The 24,991-nt window shown below is 38.9% G+C and overlaps 4 protein-coding genes across 7 annotated transcripts; 2 read left to right on the forward strand and 2 right to left on the reverse strand.

Moving 5' to 3' along the window:
• Positions 1 to 2,084: 2,084 nt before the first annotated feature.
• LOC103996950 (uncharacterized) lies at positions 2,085 to 5,342 on the reverse strand. The gene is made up of 3 exons (XM_009418027.3): positions 4,580 to 5,342; positions 3,400 to 4,474; positions 2,085 to 2,560 (listed from the first exon to the last, which is right to left on the reverse strand). The coding sequence occupies exons 1-3, from the start codon at positions 4,972 to 4,974 to the stop codon at positions 2,279 to 2,281; spliced, it is 1,752 nt and encodes a 583-aa protein (XP_009416302.2). The 5' UTR covers positions 4,975 to 5,342; the 3' UTR covers positions 2,085 to 2,278.
• A 1,072-nt stretch (positions 5,343 to 6,414) lies between these two features.
• LOC103996951 (ferritin-4, chloroplastic-like) lies at positions 6,415 to 9,823 on the reverse strand. 2 transcript variants are annotated; one of them, XR_010479093.1, is made up of 8 exons: positions 9,454 to 9,823; positions 9,108 to 9,191; positions 8,967 to 9,027; positions 8,783 to 8,870; positions 7,237 to 7,298; positions 7,074 to 7,139; positions 6,718 to 6,828; positions 6,415 to 6,629 (listed from the first exon to the last, which is right to left on the reverse strand). XR_010479093.1 is itself a non-coding variant. In XM_009418028.3 (8 exons), exons 1-8 carry the CDS (start codon positions 9,750 to 9,752, stop codon positions 6,574 to 6,576), a joined length of 780 nt encoding a protein of 259 aa, XP_009416303.2. In that variant the 5' UTR covers positions 9,753 to 9,823; the 3' UTR covers positions 6,415 to 6,573. The 2 variants fall into 2 exon arrangements, 1 of the variants encoding a protein (XP_009416303.2); XM_009418028.3 differs by having other exon boundaries at positions 6,718 to 6,781.
• Positions 9,824 to 13,279: 3,456 nt separating this feature from the next.
• Positions 13,280 to 20,796, forward strand: LOC135592494 (uncharacterized). The gene is made up of 11 exons (XM_065081973.1): positions 13,280 to 13,580; positions 14,561 to 14,603; positions 15,104 to 15,157; positions 15,686 to 15,749; positions 17,041 to 17,097; positions 17,551 to 17,657; positions 17,769 to 17,807; positions 18,777 to 18,865; positions 18,960 to 19,038; positions 20,228 to 20,275; positions 20,488 to 20,796. The coding sequence occupies exons 1-11, from the start codon at positions 13,396 to 13,398 to the stop codon at positions 20,557 to 20,559; spliced, it is 837 nt and encodes a 278-aa protein (XP_064938045.1). The 5' UTR covers positions 13,280 to 13,395; the 3' UTR covers positions 20,560 to 20,796.
• Positions 20,797 to 21,352: 556 nt separating this feature from the next.
• Positions 21,353 to 24,698, forward strand: LOC135581835 (small ribosomal subunit protein eS7-like). 3 transcript variants are annotated; one of them, XM_065081976.1, is made up of 6 exons: positions 21,353 to 21,506; positions 22,276 to 22,370; positions 22,449 to 22,522; positions 22,616 to 22,739; positions 23,909 to 24,091; positions 24,432 to 24,698. In XM_065081976.1, exons 2-6 carry the CDS (start codon positions 22,296 to 22,298, stop codon positions 24,552 to 24,554), a joined length of 579 nt encoding a protein of 192 aa, XP_064938048.1. In that variant the 5' UTR covers positions 21,353 to 21,506; positions 22,276 to 22,295; the 3' UTR covers positions 24,555 to 24,698. The 3 variants fall into 3 exon arrangements, with proteins under 3 accessions (XP_064938048.1, XP_064938049.1, XP_064938050.1); XM_065081977.1 differs by having other exon boundaries at positions 21,476 to 21,613; XM_065081978.1 differs by lacking the exon at positions 21,353 to 21,506 and adding an exon at positions 21,610 to 21,658.
• Positions 24,699 to 24,991: the final 293 nt, after the last annotated feature.

The raw sequence follows: 24,991 nt of genomic DNA on the forward strand, positions 1-24,991 counted from the left end.
CACTTTATATATATTAAAATCATAAATAATCGCATAAGTCTCATTTAGTACTCCTTAAACATGATCTTATTATGATAAAAAAAAATATTAATAAAATAGATACAAATATCCAATAGAGAAGAAGGAAGAGTTTAAAGGACGATAAGATACGTGATATACATCTCATATCATCATAAATCATTCCTACAAAGTTTATACTCTGAATGACTTACATAGTGATATATTACTCAAATTAATCGGTAAGAGCATCTTTTCTATAAAGTGAGAGATCTATTAATCCCTAGAGTAAATTAGCTTACTAATATCCATTTGTCTATCCATCGATACAAATAACATCTATAATCAACATGATATTATTTGAAATATCATATATCACATATACGATATAATATCATCATAAATTCATTGTTGAAACTAATTCATAAAACATCAAAACACTAGAAACAATACATACATCACAAAAAATATATACATAAGTCATACATCGACAATGTCGAATAAGGATGTAAATCAATAGTAAGATTTGTATTAAATAAGAAGGAAGTTTGTGTATATCAATAGAAAAATAGGTGCTATAAAACTTCTCTGATAGATTATGATCAACATGAATAAGGAATGGTTTTTTGTCGATAAAAAAAAGATTTTACAGTTTAGTTTTTGGAAGATATATAATAATATATACGATCTTAGGACATCGAAATCCTTTTCTTCTCTCATTTAGTCTGGATTTAGTGATACATTTTTTTCTTGGAAAGGCTGGAAAGGCTCCAATTTGTTCTTTTTGAACCATCCTTAGGCTATAAACAGGCATCAAACGATTAGATCGCAGCTCTGTTTGGGATAAGGAATTGGTGGGACATACATGAATCAATCTCATGATGAGATTAAGGCAGACCATAACATCATCTTCAATGACAACACCAACACAGTGACAACAAAGTGGATGTTACTGAGAACGGAGAGTTTGATGCCGATAGGCAAGAAATATGGCTCCTCTTGAGAGAGACAGAGACATGTGAAGCCAAACCATCATAATTTTAGGTACTTTGATGGCGAATCCTATGCGGATTTTAAGGCGAGAAGGGAATCTACAGTGGGCGATGAATGATTTCTTTCTCTTACCTTTCAAATCTCAATAGTTCTTATACTACATTACGATCGAAGATCAATGTTTTGGATGAAAATTGATTGATGAGTTACTTTGCCTTCTTTCTTTATCTTCTTCATTTAAAAGAAAAGATGAATGCAAATTATGCTGGAAAGAATTAAGAAAAGAGAAAAGAAGACAAAAAGAAAAAGGAACAAATAAAGATCAGAACAAGAATAAAGATAAAGAGTAAAAAGAAGGTAGTAAAAGTTCTGTTGACAGCAGAGAGGAAGGCAACTTTTATCCCTTATTTTGATGCTCAAACACCAGAGAGCAAGAAATTTTCTTGGAGTCAAAATTTGTTGTCAGCACAAGTATTTCTTGTTGTTCTTTTTTGTGCTCTTCATGGAGATTGGCAAAAGTACTACCCCAATTTATTCATGTTGAAAGAATTTGATTTCTATGTATTTTGAGCTCTGATACTTTCAAAGCCTTCATCATTTCAAGTTCTTAATTTTCAATCCATCTTCTACTGTAAGGAATTATGATTTCATTGACATGTGATTAGAGCAAATCTCTCTCTCTCTCACACACACACACACACAGCTTTCTTGCATATATGTCAAAATAAGTGAGGAATGAAATTGTTTGGACTTATCAATCAACTTGGTTTACTTGTATGAACAGGATATATATATATATATATAATCAAATCAGGATAAAATATTGTGGTAGGCAACAGAATTGAAGTTGTAGTCTTGTGTAGCCATCATCATGTTGGTGAGGGACCAGATGGTGGGGGGAAATGGACAGCTCGATAGGAGATTAGAGAATGAAACCCAAGTGGGTCATATGATGATTGATAACAGAGACAACCTACAGATCATGACAGAATGAGAGTGTAATGAAAGCAAGATTTCAGCATATCCAAATGTTTCTAGTGCAGATAGAACCACATATTGATTCAAAGAATCAAGTCAATTACTGGCTCACAATCTGAAGCAATAGTTTCAACCAAGTCATGTCCATTGGTGTGTTTGCATTTCCAACAGTAAACAGGACGACGACGATGATGACGACAAATCTTCCTATTGCCAAACACAAAACTCTCTTTTGCAAGCCATTGGCAACCAACCACCACCAGAAACAAAACCATTTTTTTTGCATAGAACAAAAACATTGAGCTGCTTATCAAACATTTTGCTTACTGAGGATCGAGACGATTTCCGCAAACCGAGGTCGCTTCGCTGGGTTACTGTTCCAGCACCTGTGCATCAGTGACCTCAGAACCTGAGGGCAGTCTTCAGGTATCACCGGCCTCAACCCGCATGTTGCGATCCCCACCGCTGCTTGGACCGGTGAATAAGAAGAGTAGGCTGCCACACCAGTTACCATTTCCCAGAGAACCATTCCATAGCTATACACATTGCTCATCCAAGTCTCTGAAACAATCTCGGGGTCCCCAGAAATTATCTGCAACATAATCAGTGTAAAACAGCATTGCTCATCGCATCTAACTACGTTCGATTTAAGCTAATCGGAGCAGATAACCGAATATAAGCAAGCATCTTAAGAAAAAGGAACATAAGTTAATTATGAATCTCCGAGTTCTCTCTGAATACATGCCTAAAAATGAGATTAGGCAATTTTATTGCACTTAAAACACCATCATAAATCCTGATGATAAGGAATTTTTTTTCTTCTACAGCAATATGCAAATACCAGTTTTAACAGGAGATTACTTGGAATACAAAAGGTAGCTAAGCTGGCAATGCCTTGGAGTAGTTTCTAGCCAGACATAAGGTGCCATTAGCTACTGAGATAAACATCCTCTGATGATCTTAGAAGTACTCATGAAAAATGAAGCCAGTCATATGTTTCAATCAAAGACAAAAGCATAGAAACACCATAAAGGCTGAGAACAGGAGAGAGTGCATTGACTAGCTATAAAGGTCTTCAATTTGCCCAAATTATATGGCCATCTTCTTCTAAGATCTTAAGCAGCCAAGAAGACCATTGGCTTAAAAAGCTAGCAGCAAACAAATCAATTTGCACACGATTAGATGCTGTGGATGATCAACAGATCCACACTAAATCTTTATGTAATGACTAAAAGCAAGCTTAATCCCGGTGTTTGTACTCCATGATATATTATTATTTCTACTACAATTCATAACAAGCTCATCATTGATTTTGAAGCTCCTAACTAATGGTTAATATGGTGGTTGAAGCCTTAATTCTGATCTTAATCAGACTCACACACTATGTTCTATCTTAGAACATGAACGACGGAAGTGGTGATGAACACTGACCTCAGGAGCTAGCCATCGGTAGCCGGCGGTCTCGTACTCGGTGACCTCGCCGGCAATGTTAGAAGAAGTCACGATGCCCATGTCACCAAGGCAAGCATTTCTCTGCCTATCGAGCAGGATCCTGTGTGTGTTGAGATCTCTGTAGGCCACTCCATGATTGTTCATGAACAAGAGGCCTTCTGCAACATCCAATGCCATCCGCATCACCTCCCTCATCGGGACCTTCTTGTTCTTCTGCATGACATCGTGCACCGATCCTCCATCCATCATCCTGGTGACGACACAGAGCCCCTGGTTCTCTTGGAAGAGGATGCCATGGAATCGGAGGATGCTCCTCTGCCCGCAGCTCATCAGCTGCAACAAGTCCTGCCTGACCTCCACATCGTAAGCGCTTCCCCTGTCGCACCCCCGCAGCTTCTTCACCCACACTCTTCTCCCCCTGTGCACCCCCTTGAACGAGATAGGCCCCGTGCGGTCGACGAGCTCGACCTCGTCGGAGCTCAGAACCCACCTCCTTATCTCGTCCCCGCCTGACCGGATGCTCTGCCACTCGTCGATCGAGACGACGACGGAAGACATCGGGAGCGGGTTCGGTAGCTGAATCCGGCGGAGTCCCTCCCCGTCGATGCCTTGCCCGTCGTTCCCGTCCCCGCGAGCATCCTCCTCGGCGCTCCTCGGGCGCTCCTCTTGGCGGCCGCACAAACCAAAGGGGAGCTTGACGCCGTTGTTCCTGGGCTTCTTCACCGCCGCCTTCAGCGAGGCCTCGATCCGGGCCTTGAAGTGCCTCTCCTTTCCCTGCTGGACTAAGACGGAGACGACCCCGAGGGTCAAGCCTTTCTTCTCGAAGATCTGGATCTTCTTGCAGCAGATCAATGAGCTATCGAGCGCTTCCGCCATCGCCGGCCATGACAACGGCGAGCCGCAGGCAAATGTAAGCTGGAAAACGGATCTCTCAGCCCCGCCATCGTCGTGAATCTCTTGGAGGTGGACTGCGGGGTGGTCGCCTGCCGACGCCTGCTCGATCAATCTCACATGCAGAAGCACATCCTTCATATCAAATCCCGCCTGAGCGTAGCTGCGGCGCCCACGGACAAAAAAGAGGACTTTTTTTCGTGATCACAGTTCACGCGAATGGAACCAAGAAGAAGGCGGAAGGGATCCAATTGCAGAGATCGAATACCTATTGGGCAGCGAATCAAAGTGGCGACGGGCACTAGCGACGAGCTTGTCAGGGGGCTGGCCGCCGCCACCGCCGCCGCGGAAGAGACGGTCGAAGCGCGCGGGGGAAGGGTCGCGGGAGGAGTCGAGGTTGAGGGAGCTGCGGAGAGCAGCGATGGCGCCGGCGAAATTGCGGCCGATGCGCTGCCATCTCTTGGGAGGAGGGAAGGCGGCGGAGGGGGAAGGCGGGGAGGAAAAGGAGGAGGAGGAAGAGGATGGGGAGGAGTTGCAGGCGGGGGAGGAGGCAGCGGAACGGTGGAAGGCCTCCGACCGGTCGTGGGTCTGCATGAGGACCTGCTCCACCATGTCCTCGTCCGTGCTTGGCCGTCCGGACCAGCACTCGATCGGCGTTGCCATCTCTACTATCCAGCTGAATCCCAAACGCTCACCAAAAGTTCCGAAACAAACCAAACCAAACCAATGAGGAGAATAGCGATGACTGCAACTACTACTACTACTACTTAAAATAGTTCAGAAGAACATGAAGGACGAATGGCCGAGCGGAGAGATCGCAGTGCTGGTGGTGGAGGAGGAGGAGGAGGGAGAGTTAAAATGTGCATGTGATCTTCTCTGCTGCTGCAGACTAAGTAGCAGTGGGTACTAAGCGCAGTAGTAGTGGAAATAGCGGCAGCGGTAACAGTAACTTGGTAATTGGGAAAGGAAACGAGGATGGATTCATTAGAATGTGCTATTAACAGCACAAAAGCATCGGCGAGCGCAGGCTTGCAGCCTTTTGCTGTTCCATTCTACGGTGGCTTGAAGCACCACAATGCTATAAGTATCTCGTTATCAGCCAAAATAATCTCGATTAATACAAGAAAAACATCCAAATAGTTTCAGTAATTGTGGTCATTTTAAGAACATTTTTTTGATCTTTTGATATGCGATAACTCGCAAGATGGGTCACGTTAAATCGAGTCGGTTATATCAGGTTGGACGGATCAGATCATTCTCCATTATTCGCCGGACGAGATGGGATGACTGAAAACAACTTTGCCGGCTCATCCAGCAACAGATCGGCCGTCATGCAATTAATGTTGGGGAGAGACATGGTGTGATCGACAAGAATGATTAGGCGTTTGAGGGACGATCGAGAGGGACATGGACCCAATCATGTCATTGCCTTCTTCTTTTTCTTTTGGGAAAGCAGGAAGGAGTCGGTCCATCATGACGGGCGTCGATGGTCCCTTAAGTCACGTCCAATGCATGCGGATTTGGCTCGCATGCGTCGACACCTCTCGATCTCATCCACTGTAGCATTAAAAGCTCGAGTCCTGTATCATTAGTTCCAGGTGTAAATCCTTTTTCGTGTTAGATTAATTCTTATGGTTTGCCGGTTAAATACAAATTATACCTTTTAGATTAATTGGATCGAAATGTATGTATGTATATATATATATATATATATATATATATATATATATATATATATATATATATATATATAAGTGCATGCTTGAAAAGAAGTATACAACAAGCCATAAGCTTTTTTTATTTTAAGAGAAAGAGAAGAAGTTGTGTAAATTATATAGCTGCCATGCACCTGCCACAACGAGACATCCTGTGATCATCTGCATGTCACTAACTCATCTTTGTCTCCTCTGCAAAACCCCTACTTAATTATCCAATCATGGGTTTAACTTCCGGGGCAAGATTCTTCCACCTAATCCTCATAATCTATTGTCCCATTCGTAACACAAACATCGGTTGGCACACCCTGATAAGAAGCTCAAATGCAGGGAGGAGGAGATGATGGTTCACATGCAGTAGTGCAATGGCAGAATTACCAGAAGGAGATTAGTGTCGAATCATGGCTAATACCATCGATTAAACGCATCAACTAAGCAGGACTAGAGTGATCTACTTAGCTACAACATGTTTCCTCGAGCAACAAAAGCATGTAAAGGACTCGCTCATGTAACAGAAGCATGCAGGATGAGAAGGTAACATGTTTCCTCAAGCAACCATTTCTTCTCCTTCACCTAAAAGCACCTGATCGAAATGCCACACTCCTGCACCCAAAAGAAGGAATGCCAATAGAAATTGCTCCTGAATCACCAATCTAAACGTAAATAATATCTTCAGCCGAATGAATCTTACCATGTCCTTTCCCCACCCTTCTTAGTCGAGCAACATACTCGGAGATCTTCTTTATATCTTCTACCTGCATCGTGCAAAGGCGTTCCAGGAAAAATAGCCTTCCCGTGTCAGCTGAAAGCACTTGAGGTACGTCAACAGAGCTAAACATATACAGATTTAAGACTTGCAGATTTCAAGCAAAGAAGAATATACAACAATAAACATGAAACTTAAAGAACTAACTTCATCTTTTAGCAACAAGAATTGCCGGAAATCGAGTTTGAAAATTGTTTCTCAAGTGAAAGTCACCATCATTTTAATTCTTTACCACAGAGGACGAATTTGCGGATAACAATGAAAATGTTAAGTGAGTTGACCTGCTTTCCCAAAAACTCGGTCTCAATGAAGTCCGCCATCTGAATATCATTACACCGTTCTGCTACCTATACACCACCCAGGGAAATAATATGATACACAAATCAGCAGATGCAGTTAAACAAGCAACTAATGCATATGGATCAAGAGATTGAAGTTGCTTACTTTATGCAAATTAAGAAGCTTTTCATTTGTCAACTTCTCGAGAGACAAGGCAATCTCCATCGCTGAAATTGGAAAAAATAAATTATATATATATATATATATATATATATATATATATATATATATATATATATATACATATCATATACTTCCAAGCAATGGAACATGGCAGATAAATAACAAGTAAATAATCAGTGCTGAACCAATGCCTATCACCACCACAAAAAACCCAAATAAAATTATTTTATTGCTTAACAAAGCAAAGCAAGACAAACAAGGAAGAACTATAACTATCATGGAACAACTGCTCAAGAAAGCCCAAAATGATAGATCACGATAAAAATGTTTAGTTACCATCCCAACAAGACAGTAATTGAACGTTGTTATATGAGATGCTGAGAGAAAGCCACAGAATGATCTGAAAACATAGCAAGTGCTACCAATACTGCTTTCACAGTTATCTTCCTGCTACGACACTGCCTCTAAACAATGTTTTCAAAATCAAGAAACTCGGTATGATTTAAAATTCAATGTTCAGTAAAATAAATAGGTTACTAGATTCAGGATCAAGATGGCAGTTTGTAAACACTAAGACATATGTTGTTAATGAACTCATGTACTTAAATGGCACTGTTCCAAGTTAGATTGATATGTTCTGGTGGCACGACTAATACTTCCTGTGAGATAAGTATACAAAAAATAAAAAAAAATCAAACAACTTGTCTAAAATTCTACAGTAGAATTCATCTCTCTTTCTCTGTTTGGCACAAAGGCATGACAACTGACCTTCCAAATATAATCTCCCTCCTGTTACTGTCCTTCCTTGCAAGCCTTGAAAACTAATGCTCCGTGAAACAATTCCTCTGCCCGCAACTCATCTAAGAATTTTACATAAAACTCACATCTTCCTTTGTTCGGCACATAGGCATGACAGTTTAAATCCCAATATAATCCCCTTGCTAAACATATCCTTTCTCTGAAGCCTCCAAGATCCTATTACCTTTAGGGGTGGCAGCAAATCTGAGGCAAGAAAACTGCCATTGGGTGGAAGGAGACATTCATGAGATTCTCCCTTGCGAGCTCTCTCTAAGGTTTTATTTCCTTAGTGGTGAGATCCAAGAGATTGCAAGAAAGTGTCAGGCACGTAGAGAGTAATGAACCTTCAAAAATTGAGTTTCACAAAATCCAAAAAAGGAGACGAAAGGACTCAATTATAAGTTGAGATGGCTTGTCTGCGTATGAGATGACTCGCAGATACCTGAAATAAGGTTCTCAAGAATGCATGGAAAGGATTGCCCAAGTATTCTCAGATAACCTTATTTCTTTATGATTGCATAAGTAGTAGTTAGGCAGTAGACATGGATACAAAATGTCTTTAGAGCATTCATGTTCACAAGAGCAACTATCAATACAGAAATACAAGGGCGTCCCTTGTCTAATAATTAATTTTGCGAACCAGATTCCTTTGGAATTCATGTGTGCATCTGAATTCTGATTCTTTAGAAAAACGGAATAGATAATGTTGGAACTCAGACAAAAGTCTTACCATGCAGTGCATCTCCTTTTTCAGGGTGATCAAACTCATTCAAGGGCATCATAATTGACTGGAGCTTCACTCTGCCTCCACGCATATTCTATTGGTAAAGATACCCAGAAAACAATCAGCACGCTAAAATTCATCAATACGGTCCAGCATCTAGATATAAATAAGAGATTAAAAAGATAGATACCTGGTACTCCATTAATTTATCTGCATGTTCCCGTTCTTCATCACTTGATTCCTTAAAGAACCTACAAGTATATTTTTAATTGGAAAATGCAACTTAATTAGCATAAAGAACACAAGGTTCTTGAAATAATCAAACACTTACTTGGCAAGGCCTTTTAGAGCAACATTGTCACGATCGAAGTATGCAAACAAGGCATGATAGACATACGATACACTGTATTCAACACTGTTTTTTCCCCAACCAAAAAACCCATCATTAGACATGGACTCGAAATGCAAACATAAAAAATAATTTACATAATTAAGTAAAAACGGAAGCACAAAAGCATTATGGTCTTCCTCAATGAACAAATCAATGTTCAAGAAAGGGCAGAGTAACTTTTTTGAATCAAAAGCGCATTTTGGCATAATAAATGCATTAAAGAAACAAACATAGACCATCCGCGTGGAAATTAGACAAACATTCACTTAGTGGAAAGAGAACCCACTTGATCTGTTCGTTGATTGCGGCCTCGCACTCGTCGGAGTACTTCTGCCGGGCGATGGACTTATCGGGCACGGAGGGTACGAAGGCCAGCTCCTGCTTGAGCTCCTCGAAAGGCTCGAACACCACGCCGGTCATGGGACGGCTGTTGGTCTCGCCGGCCGCCATGGCGACCACGGACCCATTCCTCGCTCGTTCCCTCGGAACTCTCAGGCCAGACCGCAGCCAGTACGCGGCGCCACTGGGAGAGGCCTTGGCGGAGGGCGAGCGCAGAAAGAGAGCGGAGGGAGCCCCCAAGATCATGGCTCTCGAGAGACGGGACGATGGGAGAGGAAGGAAGAAGAGGCCAAAGTGGAGCGGCGAGCGTAAGGGGATATGGGTTGATGTCATTTTATAGTCAGTTTTGGGTTGGTTACGTGGGAGGCTGCGAGTTTGGACACCGCCCGGCATTTTCCAACGAACGCGAAGTAACATGGTCGAACCCGAACCGAAATGTTCTGGAAATTAGATTTCGGAGTCGGGTGGAGAGAAGTCCGGACTTCTCCAGAAGAATTCCACGAGCTGTCAATGGAACCGGAAGTCCAAACTGCGAGTGTTACGGGTCAGGACTCCGACGCTATCGGGTCAGATATTAGAAATACCACATGCATACTGATAGGGATCATTCTAGGCCGCCAGCTCTCCTTGCCACGTGGGCTAAAAAGACAATGCATAAAACCAAAGCACGGTAATCAGGCATCGCATCGCCTATCTCGAATTTCAGAAATGGGCTGAGTACTCCCGAGTGATACATCAGCAAAAATAATATCTCTACCTTAATAATTAACGGTATGATCAGCTTTCACCGACTTTCTCTTTCCGACGGTCGATGAAAGGATCATTCCCTATCTAACCCAAAGCAGTAAGAAAATTAGCCCAGAAGCATCCCCCAATGATTCTCTTTAGGCACCAAGGGATATACGCAAGTAAGCCGTTCTTATTAACGCCTCCATTGTACAGGATAAGGGGGGCCTTAGCGAATGCACGTTCGAGTCACTTAGCATATAAGTATAAAAATTAAGCCCTGGACCAAGGACATGCAGGAAAAAGAGATACACGTGACATGATGTGCATTCTTTTTTATTATTATATTATTTAATATTTTATTACTTTATACTACTTATTACATATATATATATATATATACACATATATATATATATGTATATATATGTGTGTATATATGTATATGTATATATATATGTATATATATATATATGTATATACATATATATGTATATATATGTATATACATATATATGTATATACATGTATATATATGTATATATACATGTATATACATATATATGTATATACACATGTATATACATATATATGTATATACACATGTATATACATATATATGTATATACACATGTATATACATATATATGTATATACATATATATACATATATATGTATATACATATATATACATATATATGTACATATATATACATATATATACATATATATGTATATACATATATATACATATATATGTACATATATATACATATATATGTACATATATATACATATATATATATATATATATATATATATATATATATATATATAGGCATATATATTGTGATGTCTATGTATCTGAGAATTGGATCGTGATGAGATGACGATAATAAGACCGATACTATATAGACTGATGTCATATAGCTCAAACTAGATCATATTAGGCTGTGGTCCATGATCATTTGATGTGATTACTCATGTGATGTATATTTAACTATACATTTACTAAATATGTATATATATTTACATGCGATATAGATATATATTAAATATGTATATGTGTGACATATCATATTAAGAGACTGAACAAGAATCTCTTATCTCAGTAATATTAAGTCGGTAAAAGTGAGTTAATTAGATTGACCCACATGACATTCTATCATTATAGGGAGAAATCGATTCTCGACGTAGGCTGAGTTGGTCGAATCCCTCGAGGCTCACATATATTATAATTCAAGATATTGTTTATGATATAGAGATGTCATCGGTGACTCGAGTGGAATGCTTGGTTGAGTCCTTCGAGGGCATATCATTGAATTAGACTATCTCGTAACGATAGTAATGACTTAATTGAACATCATGGTTAGTCAAGTCCCTCCTCCCACTATCACGGTTGATCCAAAACTCACTACGATGGGTCCCTCCTCCCGCTTATGTAGTCGAGCCAAGACCCACTACGATATGTCTCTTCTCTCACTCATGCGGTCTAGCCTGAACCCACCATAGTGGGTCATTTCCTCCCATTGATGCGGTCAATCCAGAACCCACTATGATGGGTCCCTCCTCTCGCTTATGCGGTTGAGCCAAGGCCCGCTACGACGGGTCCCTTCTCCCACTCATGTGGTCAAGCTTGAACCCACCATAGTGGGTCCTTTCCTCTTGCTGACGCGGTTAAGCCAAAACTCGCTATGATGGGTCCCTCCTCCTACTTATGCGATTGACCTAAGACCCACTACAACGTGTCCCTTCTCTCGCTCATATGGTTGAGCCTGGACCCTCTATGATAGGTCCTATTCTCCCATTGGTGCGGTCAAGCCAGAACCCATCATGACGGGTCCTTCATCTCGCTGACGCAATCGAGCCAAAATCTACCATGATGTGTCTTTACTCCCGCTACGATAGTCGAATCAAGATCTGCTACGACAGAAGTCGCTATGGTAGACTGATACTGATACTCCTACTACGATGGTCAAATCGAGACCTGCTACGATAGACTGATATCGATACTCCCGCTACGACGATCGAATCAAAGATAATCCAAGGCACCACCAGCTCCCCTCACCACGTGGGCTAAAAAGATAATGCCTAAAACCAAAACACGGGGACCAGGGTTGGATTGCCCGCCCCGACTTCAAAAAATGAGCCCACGTGACCTTCTCATGACTGATACATCAGCAGAAGTTATACATCTGCATTAATAACTAACGACATGGTCTGTCTCCACCGACCTTACCTTTCCGATGATCGATGAAGGGACCACTCCCTACCTAACCCAAAGCGGCAAGGAAGTCAGCCCAGAAGTATCCCCCCCAACAATTCGCCATAGGCACCAGGGGACACGCCAACAAGTCGCCCTCATTAATGACTTCGCTATATAGGGTAAGCGGGGCCTTGACAAAAACACGTCCAGGTCGCTCAATACCCATGTAAAAAAGTCAAGCCCAAAACCAAGCAAAGGCAAGTAGGAAAAAGAGATTCTTTACTCTATTAATTAACTGCTGATACCGTTATTTTTTTCTAATTTTACTTTCATAACTTAAGTATCGGAGGGGCTGAGCCAGGACACCCTCGGCATAGGCCTATTATACAGAATCATCGATGTAGTTTTGAAGGCGTAACCAAAAGACTACCCAGTAGATGAGATCACCCAACTCTCAAACCAAATTTCATCGCTCCTAGAGAATTGATTCTTCTTATAGCTTCCTTCGTCCTGCTCTCCACATAATCAAGAGTCACCAAAAGGAATTTATATTTTCGACGGAGAATGAACCAGACCGACTCACAAGTGATCTGTGTTAACACATACCTCACCATGAATATGAATCTTTCAAAATGGCTCAATCCGACCACTATGGACGACCCATATTAGATGAAAGTGAATCCGACGGTGATAAGAATTGATCACGGCCGTTTGCGTCATTTGGACAAGATAATGAAACGTTGACCGTCCATGATATTTCAAGGCGAATCTCGGCCGTCTATTAAATTATTCTCAATAGATATAATTCTTTACCCAAGCTATTGGGCTGTAATTTTTGGGTCAGCTCAAGCAGCCCAGATGAGATTGCGAGGGTTTCCGAGGTATACAAAGCAGGCCCCCGTTTGGGTTCCTCCCACAAGGGAACGGCGCTCGAGCGAGGAATTCTGGCTTTGAAGATGCCGGCGCGAGATGGCGTCGCCCTCGGGCTTCTTGTTGCCTCCATTCTGTCGTTGGTGCCTCGACCCACGCACGGGGGAGGCGGAGCTTGCGAGCTCAGCGTCCGCCACAGCGACGTCTTATATAACTACAGCCTGGCGTCGCCGACCGACAAATTCCCTCACGGCGTTCTCAGCGAAGACGGGTACTCCTCCTCCTGCCCTCACCCGATCTGCCTTTCCTGACGAATCTTGTTCTTGTGATCTTTTCCTCGTCATTTCGTGTGATTCTGCTGTGAATTAAGAATTTAAGGCTCAGGACGCGATCGCAGGTAATCTAGTAGTTTACTCGTCTTTTGCGTTCGAAGACTGAAAGAGCTACACGTTGCTGTTATGTTGCTTCCGTTGCCTGATCGAATTTAATCGAAGGTTGCAGGTTGTAACTTTGGTAGGGTGTAGGATCGCGTCTAGATCAACTTGTAAGTGATTGACAAACAGTTAATGCTGTCAGTGATGTATACCATCATCGAATCTATCTGTAGTGAGGTAGCGTCTGCACAGTTATATCATCTATATTTTTTTTATCAATGATTCTAAGGCTGTATAAGACTGAGAGATTCATTCTTCATCAATATATTTGTATTAAGGAGTCAGATTATGGGCTAACCTGTATGTGTAGCTTCATTCCAATGGGACACTAATCGTGGCTTACTATCTTTGTTTAAGTTATTCTTAATCTGTCATGTGTATAACTTTTCTTGTGCATGCAAATGAATTAAGTAAGCTTCCCACAATAGATGAAAGTAGAGTGTACAGTTTTTAAGGTGCGCACCTCCTCGGTGACTCAAATTTTGCTGGGGCTTCTTTTGGGATAAGGGGCTAGCTATTTCCCAGTGAAAGCGCAACTGCAGTTGTATATCCATGTATTTTACTATGATAGAGATGTCAGAGAATTTCACAGACATGTGCCCATATCTGCATTGCAAATACATGCATCAACTTTGATGCCTATATAGTGGTTGTTGCTGATTTCTTTATAATGATTTCACCTTCTCTTCCAAACTGATGTTAAATTTCGCCATAATTTTTTCTTCTGGAGTGCCATAGCTTTCTACATCTGTCAAAATTACATAAAGACTTAATTTGTTTTTCATACTAATCGTTGAGCAATTCGCCTTTCTTGTAGGTTTTACAAAGTGACTGTAAATGAGACATCACTCTGGTTTCAGGTTGGCTTCATCGGGTCACCTTCTCATTGTAGTCTTTAGGTTCATCATCAATGTGTTAAGCATAACTATACATTCAAAATCTATGAACTTCTCCAATTTTATTACCATAAAATGGACAATGCCAAGGAGACCAAAAAATGAGCTGCATAAGTTTCCTGATTGCCTTCTATTAACAGGGTACTTTAGCATGATTCATGTTTGTTTTGTGCCATGCTGTGCCTATGCAGGCATTAACCTTCATTTTATGTATCTAAATGACATGCTGCATACCCTTACCTTGCTAGTTGGTTTGGTACTGGGATAATACAGCATTACAGTTGCCACCTTAACTTCTGGTGTTGTGAACTAGACCAAATGATGCATATAGTTAGGTGCCAACACACATATGTACTGAGGCATTTAGTTTGGATTTGGAACAGCACACACCATATTCTTTGGTTTTCTGCAGAACATTGCTCAATATTACTGATATATAGCTAAACTGATATTTATGTGAACAGCTATGTGATCAGATGATATTCAACCATGATCCCCCAAGATGTTATGATTGCCAGGTAACTGATTTCCAGAAATCATCACCCACTTCGTGTCTCTTCCCTTTTGAACTTGTTAAAATATTTTATAGTGCATTTAGATTAGCTGTTAGATTTTTATTAAAAAAAATATAGTTTAATTAAATACGTACTGATGAATATTAATCAAGAAAAGTTACTGGTGGTGATGTTCCTTTTCTTTTTGTTTTTCAACCCCTGGGACCCATCAGTATCAGTACTGGAATAAAAATTTAAACCTTTCCAAAGACATTTGATTTTTTTACAGATCATGGTGCTCATATAAAAGAACTTCACTTTGTGTTGTTATCAATGAATAATGTGACTTTATTGATGATTGTAAATTATAAAGCTAGAATAGGGTCACAAAAAGGAAATACAGTTATTTAGTTTCTATAAGTTATCCTCTCGTAATAAATTTGTTGCGTTTGATACTTTCATGATGTTAAATAGTGAAACGAAATAAAAAATTTCTATACTATACTATTAAATGATAATTGTGTCTTCAAATTTATTTATATATGTAAATAGGATTGTGGAGGTCCATCACGTTGCGGTATGATGTGCAATGCACTTGTGGCAAACAGCATAGGAGGTATACTCAATTCTTTTCTGTTCATAGAAGTGGAAATTTATTTATTAAAAGTTAAGAAGCATATTGTGCATTGTCTCATTGTATGTGAGCATCAGTTGTGAAAGAACAATAGTTGAAAAAGGTATCATTGAAGGATATTATATGCATAGGAGATAACTAACATATTATGCAGTAGGCATCGAAAACATGAGAATTATTAAGTCTGTTTTTTACACTATTATCTCAACCTCATAGCACCACCTCAAAGAAAGTTTATTCTCTGCATCAACTGGTGTGTTTTTACATTTCTAAATAGGGTTCTTGATATCCCATGCTTTGGTAGAAGACCTGTTCGTCATGTCTCTAGTAGCAGCATGTTCTGCTTGGTGCTCTACAATTTATGTGGAGCTCTTACAAACTCACTTCCTGCTGATCTCTCAAAAGAAGTGCTAAAAAGAGTGATGCTCCCAAAGTATTAGTTCCATTCACTTATTTGCTTACACCTGCTTTAGTTCAAGTAACTTGAGGCCCTGGCTCAAGGAGCCTGCTATATGAGTTATGATTGGTTGCCTAACTGAAAAAGATGACAGTCAAGGGATTCTGCCGGAGCATTATATGGTAACTGTAAGAAATTTAAGATAATGGTGACAAGATAATGTGTCAAGTGAGCTTAGAACTCTCTAATAATTTGTTAGATGGGTAATTGACCTAGAACAGAACATGGATGAGTTATCAGGAAGTCATAGCTAAGAAACTAAATGGCTGTTAAAATCTGAGTTCATTGTAAAACAATGATGAAGCTTTAATGTCCCAATTATTTGGGTCAACTACATGGATCTTTTGTTATGATCGGGAAAATCTGAGTTCACTGTATGACTATTAATTGGTACCACATTTTCTTCTGCAGCACTAATATTTTTTTTAATATTGATTCTCCTTCTTTTAGTTGTAAACTTGTAATCACAGAGAAATCGTCAATTTGTTCACCCATAAGATGCTTTTGTTTCCTGACTTATATCTAACTAGACATCAGCCACACTCGTCGTTTTCCTTCAGCGTGATGAGAATCTATTCCTCAAAATTTGGTTGCTTTATGTCACTGTAAAAGCCTCGTGTTAAATAAGTTTTCTTTATTAGTTATGCTACATGATGCTATGATGAGAATGATCATAAGGCCTTTCTACCTATTTACTTTTTCTCTAAGAGTCATACTTTGATGTTATCTAAGGAAAACTATTTTCAAGAACGATATAATTCATTTCATGAACACAGTGGCTTCAGTTGTGCTAACTGATATCGGTTGCATATGCAGGATACTTCGTTTGTACAACCATTGGAAGGGCTTCAAATCTTAACGTTGCTCTCATTGGTAACATCTAATTAGTTCTGTTTGATTTGAATCTCTTGATATTTATTAAATGAAATTTGTCATACGAATTACTAATTGAGATGATATGTTGTGAATGAATTAAATTCTAATATTCAAGTTTGACACATCATCAAATCTCGGTAGCTATGATCAAAATCAACCTTTTGTGTTATCGAAAGTCCTTTTGATGCTTACTCCTATGAAACAAAGAACTGCCTAGTTCCATACCGTATTGTGTTAGATACACCAATCATGTTTGCTCACTTAATGATAAATGTCCAGTTATTTTGGATTAGTTTGGAGTTCTTATAGATTTTTAGGATGCTTCTTTCACCATCTTCTGATGTAATTAATTTGCCCTGAAACACTCTGTTTTTTGTCACCATTTTGTTCCACTTATATCACATAGCTTAATAGTATAATTTATATTGCTTTTTATTGATTGTAGAACAGATCAGAACAGTCCTCAAAAAGGTGTTGTTGTCAAGACATCATCAATTGGCCCCAAGGTTAATTGTTCACTTTCTGTTTCAGTCTTTTGTGATTCAAATGAAGCACAGGTGTGTTACTCCTATGACAAGCTTATGTTTACATTCATGTACATATATCATACTGATTATATCTTTGTGGTTTTTTCCATAGTGAAAATTTCTCAATTATCATACTTGCAGGTGTCAGATACTTTCAACATAACAGGAAATTGTGACTATGTGAGTATGCCCAAATTTCCTTTTTTGGAAATCAGACTTTACCTATCCTGGTTACTCCTATATTGCTCATGTCTGTAAGACAAAAGTGTCTATGTATGGCAAATAAGCATGGTTCGCCTTTCCTGTCCGTACCAGTGGATCAACTGGACGTTGGTATAGTATGTACCAACATACCGTTACATAGTACGATGGGACGTACTAATAAATTGATATATACCGTCTATACCAATATACCGTCTATACCAGTCCTCTGTTGGATTGATATGTACTGCTTGTATCGGGCGATATGCTGTTGTATGGCAAACCTTGCAAATAAACTCATGAATCTTTTTCGAAAGTACAAAAAAGGGGAAAATAAAGAAAAGATATTTTTCCCTTGTTCAATAAACACAACAATTTATAAAGACAAATAGCAAAAAATGGGAGCCTGCTTTTTGGCAAGAGATACCAACAACAATAACAAGTTATATAAGTTTCCAACCATCATTGAACTCCATCAAAAGCGATAATTAGTGAAAGTAATAGCAACAAAATCTCTTTATATTTTAACAAAATTTTCTTAGGTATTCTTCGCCTTCTCCTTTCGTCACTTGTTCTACTTGGTTCAGTTTGTCTGAGCAGTTCATTTATAGATCTCTTTTAGATATGTTTATACCATCTTAAATAATTCTGTCATTTATCCTCGACCAGCACTGGTTTGGCTTCTTCATGTGTATAAATTTTCTTCAAGTGACCCACAATTGCAAAGTATACTGTCATACTTTTCAGGGAAATTTAGTGTTTGCAATTGATTTACATATTACTTCTTCTTGAATATTTTTGTGATGCACAAGTAACCTGGTGTCATTTTCCCTCCCCAGTCATCTTAACTGCTCCAGCTTATTTTGTGGTGATTCTTTTCTTGCTATGTAATTTACTAAATTCCAGATTCACTAGACTAACAAAATATGTTTGAACTGAATTCTACAGGCTGTAGTGCTCAGGCATCCATCTGGTTGTGCAAAAGTTATTTATGTAAATGGAAAAGGATGGGGATGGTTTGGAACATTAATGATGATGTATGTTTCACCATATGCCACATTGATAGTTTCATCCATTTATTGCTTGCAATTGCTGTGTCAGTGATTGATTACCATTGCTTTGTGCTTGCAGAATTTTGTGCCTTCTTGTAGGCTATGTTCTCGTAGGCACAATTTATAGGTTCTTTTTCCTGGGAATTCAGGGCATAGAAGTAAGGCTTTCCAACTTTTTAGCTTTTACGGCTTATGATGATATGTGTTTATGCACTGGATCTACAAAGTTTCATTTGGTGTTGCAGACAAATATCATTTGGTAGTCTGTTCTGTATTTACTCCTTTATAGCATTGAATAGCTGAATCTGGAAATGAAAATGCATAAAGGCAATGATTTGGCTGTCACGTTCTTGTAGGATTGGTCTCATATATCTTGTATGACTTTATTGACTGTTGTAGTCTTGTAGAAAGATTATGTCTGGAGCAAGTTATCAGTTAAAGAGTGTAAAGGACTGATGGGCAGCTGAATAGGTTTGACAGTCCTTTTAAAAGGGGTTGGTTGAGCGTGTATAATTTTCAGACTGACCATGACTTCACAGAGAGAATTTGATGGTTTTTGAATGAATTTGGAGTAGAAGAGCTTTTTGAGAGAGATATCCGATTGCTCCCTGTAAGAAGTGTTTGAATAGAAGGAAAAGAAAAGGACTGAAAAGAATTTGATAAGAAAATTGAACAAAACTCGGTCCATTTGGTCTCACACCCAATATAACATCATAGAGAAAGATAGGGACCTCACATTATGTGCCAATCTATTACATTATCATGAGCTTTAATGCGACTCTCTTATAGTTGGAGGGATAACTTTATATTAGGCTTACTATGGCTTTGCTATTAGAACTTATAAAAAGTAGTAAAATCCTGTATCTTGCAAAACCTAATTTGAAGAGATAACGAGATCTCTTAAAACTTGATTTCTTAAACTTAGCAACTGTTTCTACCTAATTTAAATCAGGGTTCCTTAGAAAACTCAATTAATCATTCTGTTTCTGTTCTTTATAGGAAACATGTATCATGCCATCTCGGTGTCATGTCCTACAACTAATGCTTATAGTGAATTAACTTTCCATTTTGATGCTACTTAAAATATAAGCCAGATACATCTGATATCTGATAATCTATGAAATATTGATGTTATCTTCACCACAAGATTAACAAACAATTCTTGTGGTTTACTATGTTCCGATACAAATAATTTCATGCAGAAACATCCCTTGTACGAAATTGAAGTTATCTTCAACCACAAAATATGAACAGTTATTCTTACAGATCACTATGTTCCGATACAAACTATTTTACATATAAACATCCTTCTACGAGATGTAATTGTTGATGTTTCATTTTTTTCAGGCTATTCCAAACTTAGAATTTTGGCTCAGTTTGCCATATAAAGCAAGCGTAAGTTCCTCTATGATTGACTATTTATCTTGATAAGTCAGACAATTTTTTTGTAATAGCGTATGCTACGATACATTTGTTCCACTAAGAAGTTCCTAACAATTATATGGACGGTGCAGAAACTGAACCAAAATCAGTCTTGGTTTTGTGATTGCAGTTGCATTTTATGCTGATACTTAGATTCTGGGTTTCTTCTGTTATATTCCTTGCAGAGTATGTTTAGAGGTTTAGTGCGAAGGTTCAGCAGGGATAGTCGAGGTTCCTACGCCCCGGTAAATTATTGAGGAGCATTTGTCATCAGATATCAGTCGCTTCCTTGCTAGTTTTGGCTGTTGTTACACCCATTGTTCTGTGGACAAAACTATGACATGCAATTGGAGCATAGCAAGAGGATTGCTAAGATCATGGATGAAAGTTTTGTATCTTTGTTAGTTGATTGATTGTCATCTCTCAGAAACTGGGAGTTCAACTTTGTGGAATCTTGTGTTTTCATCAGTATATTTCCAGTGTTTTCATCAGTATATTTCCAGTGTTTTCATCAGTATATATCAGTATATTTCATCAGAATATATATACATCAGTATATACATGTATATATGTATATATATGTAAAATCTAAAAGTATTATATGTCTACATATACATATATGTTTGCATGTGGAGGCAGGATTTAGTTAAGTACCTTGTGATAATGTGACAAAGTGTCTATTATATATTTCACGTCAAATCAATCAATTTTAATTATGATATATTATTTCTATAAAAATAATCATAATAATACTGAAAATATTAGGTTTCTATGGCTCGTTTATTTATATATATTTTTAGCTCAAACAATAATTATCCACGACAAGTTTATTATTAGTTTGTTTCGAATTCGTATTAATGTAATAAAAGCATAGTCTAATGCTAAAACATTATTAATCTATGTTTTTATATATTTTTTTTTAACTCAAATTAGCTTCGGCCACGATTAACTCCATGGTGAATAGTCCCCTCTTGCCCCCCTTGGGTTCTTTTCGTGACCTTCCGATCTTTATCCTATGGTCATGATTTGTTACGCCGATCGAACGGTCCAGATTACCCCGATCGACCGAAACGGGGAAGCGCGATGCGGGGGCTTCATAGTAAGGTTCGCGGGGGCTTCGCCTTTTGGACGCTAACCCTACTTGCGCGGCGGCGTGGTCACTGAGCTCGTTCTCTCCTCTATCTCTCGACTCCTCAATCGCCGGGTACCTCCCTCGCCCTCGACCTATTGTTATTAGGGTCTAATACAGAGCGCAAGCTGGCCTTCCGATCGCATCGGCCCCTCCTCATCGATCTTGTTTCGATACAGATTGTTCGTCTCCGCTTCTAATTTGTAGACGATACCGGTGTTTTCTTGGTGTTGCATTGCTCCCTTTTTCTGGTCTTAATGTTTTTAATTGCATCGACGTTTTAACTTCTGTTTGGAATTCAGGTTTAGGGTTTCACAAGGTTGATTCGCCGTATTGACATACGGATGATTCTCTAATTAAAATCTTCATGGAGGTTTTGATCCGATGTTTGAGTTTATTGATGTGCATCTTATTGCGTTTTCTTTTGTGAGATCATGCATTTATATTATTCTATATGTTAAATGATTCCGGCTTAGAAACTTGTTTCTTGTATGGTTCATCATGATAGGTTAATCTTCATGTCTTCATGTCTTCATGCTATATTACTAATGTTCACAGTAGATCAGAGCAAGTTTTGTTGCGCCAGTCCGGTTTTGCCATCTATCATTTACTAAGACGTGAGAACATGACTTGTTGCTCGACATTGGTAGAAATTTTAGGGTTGGTGGGTAAGAAAAAGTTGTGAGAGTTAAATCATATATTTCCCATTACTGCAAGTGGGTGACGACAAAAGGAGAAGTACATGTTTGTAGAATTGGCAATAAGCTGATCAGTGATTTATCTTTTTTCTCTTTATTCAATGCGGGACGCTTTAATTTATATTTTGGGTTTCATTCATTCGTAGGCTAAGCATTAGCAATCAAAATGTTCACCGCAAGAAAAAAGATCCAAAAGGACAAGGGTGCTGAGCCTACCGAGTTCGAGGACACTGTTGCTCAGGCTAGTAATTAATCATGGATATCTTGTCCCTATGCTTTTGTATAGATGTTTTAGTGAGTGTTTTGTACTTTATTGCAGGCGTTCTTTGATTTGGAGAATGGAAATCAGGAATTGAAGAGTGACTTGAAGGACCTTTACATTAGCTCAGCAACGTAAGTTTGGCATATCACCTGTTTCTGTTTTGTTGTTCGAGCAAACATAACACTTCTTATCATTTTGCTCGTTTACGTGGTCTTCCGATGCAGTCAAATGGATGTAGCTGGCAACCGGAAAGCTGTTGTTATCCACGTCCCATACCGACTTCGCAAAGCCTTCAGGAAGATTCATGTGAGGCTAGTTAGAGAATTGGAAAAGAAATTCAGTGGGAAGGTACGGCAGGCTCAGATACGCTTTATGTTATTATTTTTATTGGTTAAATGATTTTCGTTGGAATCGAACTAATGAAATAAATTTGTTGTTGTTTAAACAAGAAATGTGATTTTATATCAAACGCGTGTTATTCTGTATTGGGTGAATCCCTTCATAAGAATTTAGGGTAATGTGAACGATACTATTGCAAAATTTAATTTGTATAGAGTGGTTAAACATAAATATCTAGTTGTTTAAACTTTAAAAGCATCCTGAAGTGATTCCTTGGCAACTATTTGTAGATCTATGACATTCTCGTGGTCATCAGATCCTATATGCCTTGAGTTAATGCAATTGCATTCTCGTGTACAACAGAGTCATCCTTCCTGATGGCTAGCATAAACCCAAGGGATAGGATTGTGTTTTTATGTTGCTCTTAGTACTTTACAGGGAACCAGCATCTTTACCCATGACTTTGAGATAGGGTAACATCATGTTCCAATTATTCTTATGACATCTACTGGAACCACTATATTCATCCATGATACCAATAATTTTGGTGTTCAAATCACTCCAAAGGTGGAACTTCCTGTGATGTCATACAGCAATTATTAAGGACATAAATTTGAGTTCCTTGTTTCCCAGCCTTCAATGGACCAGGTAAATATTATAGTTTGTATTTTTCAGGCTTGTACTTCCAAGTAGTCATAATTATGGTTCGAATCGGAATCGGAACCGGGACTGGCGATTTCGGTTCGGTTCCATACCGGCTGAAAGAGAAACAAAAAATGATTAAAACACAGAATTTCATGGTGTAATGCTTTGTGCTTTGAACTTAAAATCTCAGGACTTAGGTTCAGACCATGGTGGAAATCTTTCATTTTTAACTTTGAATTGGTACTGGAATCAATGGTTCTAGAACTGGCAGTTCTAGAACCAAAATGGCCTAGAACCGAATGGCTCTGTTTTCCATGGAACCGGAACCTCAATCAGGTCTGCTTCCAAGTCTAATAAGCCGAAAGGTGGAGCTAGCCCACAACATTTAATCATGATTCAGAACTTAATGTTGCAAAGAAGCTCTATTACATATGTTTTTTGTTGAATTTTGAAGCCTGCGTGTTTGGTTCTTGATTGTAACTAAACATTTGATCGTCGCCTGTAAGTTCATTCTGTTACTTTTAATCTGATAGGACGTTGTTCTCATTGCCACAAGAAGGATTCTGAGACCGCCTAAGAAAGGTTCTGCTGTTGTGCGCCCTCGTAGTCGCACTCTCACTGCCGTTCATGATGCCATCTTGGAAGACGTAGTCTACCCTGCTGAAATTGTTGGGAAGCGCATCAGATATCGCCTCGATGGCTCTAAGATCATAAAGGTATATTATTATTCTGTCACCTATTGTTCTTGATTTTTGGTTAACTTGCTTTTCTTGTGTATATAAGTTTTTTTTAATGTTTGAATAATTTGAATATTGTCGAGCAATTATGAAGAATTTCATGGTTGTAATATGTAGATTTCTAATCCCTTCTCTTAAAATGGATATTATGACTTGCATCTTTTGAACAACACCATGGATACTCGTGTAACTTGTAGAAGTCAAGTCAGAATTAATTTCTTTTTCCGAGCTTTATTCTTTCTTTCTCAGGGTGTACAAATTCATATGATTGAATTAAAGTGTTTTATTTAACATGAATAAATCTTTTGGTTTCTATCAGATTTTCTTGGACCCAAAGGAGAGGAACAACACCGAATATAAACTGGAGACCTTCACAGGGGTCTACCGGAAGCTATGTGGGAAGGACGTTGTTTTCGAGTACCCTGTCACCGAGAGTGCATGAAGAAATTTTTATCGGACTACATTTCATCTAAGTCGCTAATTTTATAAACGGAGACTGCTCTCCTTAGAAGCATTTTTTTTTTATTAGTACGTTTTGTTTTGGCACTCTTTGATGTTTGGTAATTTGACATTTCTTTGCACACCAGTGTGAATCGTTTTCGGTGAGCTTTTTTACCATTTTATGCAGCGATCTGTCATGGGAAAATACACAAGATGCAGAACTTCCAAAAACTTGCATTGTCATCACAGTTAAGTTTCACTATTAAGCATGTGGTGCATGAGATCGGCAATCATCTTCAAGTAAAAGATGATTTAGGTATACACCTTTAGGCCATCCGATAAACTAGTCTTATAATAGTCCAATTATGTCGTGAAATTAATGCTCATCATCTCTATGATTTGCTACGGGCAACAAACTGTAGCCTAATAGGCTTCTGA

The sequence above is a fragment of the Musa acuminata genome, chromosome BXJ1-9 (genome assembly GCF_036884655.1).
Source record: "Musa acuminata AAA Group cultivar baxijiao chromosome BXJ1-9, Cavendish_Baxijiao_AAA, whole genome shotgun sequence".
Lineage (NCBI taxonomy): Eukaryota > Viridiplantae > Streptophyta > Magnoliopsida > Zingiberales > Musaceae > Musa > Musa acuminata.

Excerpts from the sequence above, each read along its gene's own strand:
- LOC135581835 (XM_065081976.1), top strand. The coding sequence starts at position 22,296 with ATGTTCACCGCAAGAAAAAAGATCCAAAAGGACAAGGGTGCTGAGCCT. Across the intron at positions 22,371-22,448 it reads TCGAGGACACTGTTGCTCAG|GCGTTCTTTGATTTGGAGAA; the intron begins GCTAGTAATTAA and ends ACTTTATTGCAG. Across the intron at positions 24,092-24,431 it reads ATGGCTCTAAGATCATAAAG|ATTTTCTTGGACCCAAAGGA; the intron begins GTATATTATTAT and ends GGTTTCTATCAG.
- LOC103996951 (XM_009418028.3), bottom strand. The coding sequence starts at position 9,752 with ATGATCTTGGGGGCTCCCTCCGCTCTCTTTCTGCGCTCGCCCTCCGCC. Across the intron at positions 7,140-7,236 it reads AGCTTCTTAATTTGCATAAA|GTAGCAGAACGGTGTAATGA; the intron begins GTAAGCAACTTC and ends GGTGGTGTATAG. Across the intron at positions 6,782-7,073 it reads CCGAGTTTTTGGGAAAGCAG|GTAGAAGATATAAAGAAGAT; the intron begins GTCAACTCACTT and ends TGCACGATGCAG.
- LOC103996950 (XM_009418027.3), bottom strand. The coding sequence starts at position 4,974 with ATGGCAACGCCGATCGAGTGCTGGTCCGGACGGCCAAGCACGGACGAG. Across the intron at positions 4,475-4,579 it reads TTTGATTCGCTGCCCAATAG|CTACGCTCAGGCGGGATTTG; the intron begins GTATTCGATCTC and ends TGGGCGCCGCAG. Across the intron at positions 2,561-3,399 it reads ACCGATGGCTAGCTCCTGAG|ATAATTTCTGGGGACCCCGA; the intron begins GTCAGTGTTCAT and ends ATTATGTTGCAG.
- LOC135592494 (XM_065081973.1), top strand. The coding sequence starts at position 13,396 with ATGCCGGCGCGAGATGGCGTCGCCCTCGGGCTTCTTGTTGCCTCCATT. Across the intron at positions 17,098-17,550 it reads TCTTAACGTTGCTCTCATTG|ATCAGAACAGTCCTCAAAAA; the intron begins GTAACATCTAAT and ends ATTGTAGAACAG. Across the intron at positions 18,866-18,959 it reads TTTGGAACATTAATGATGAT|AATTTTGTGCCTTCTTGTAG; the intron begins GTATGTTTCACC and ends TTGTGCTTGCAG.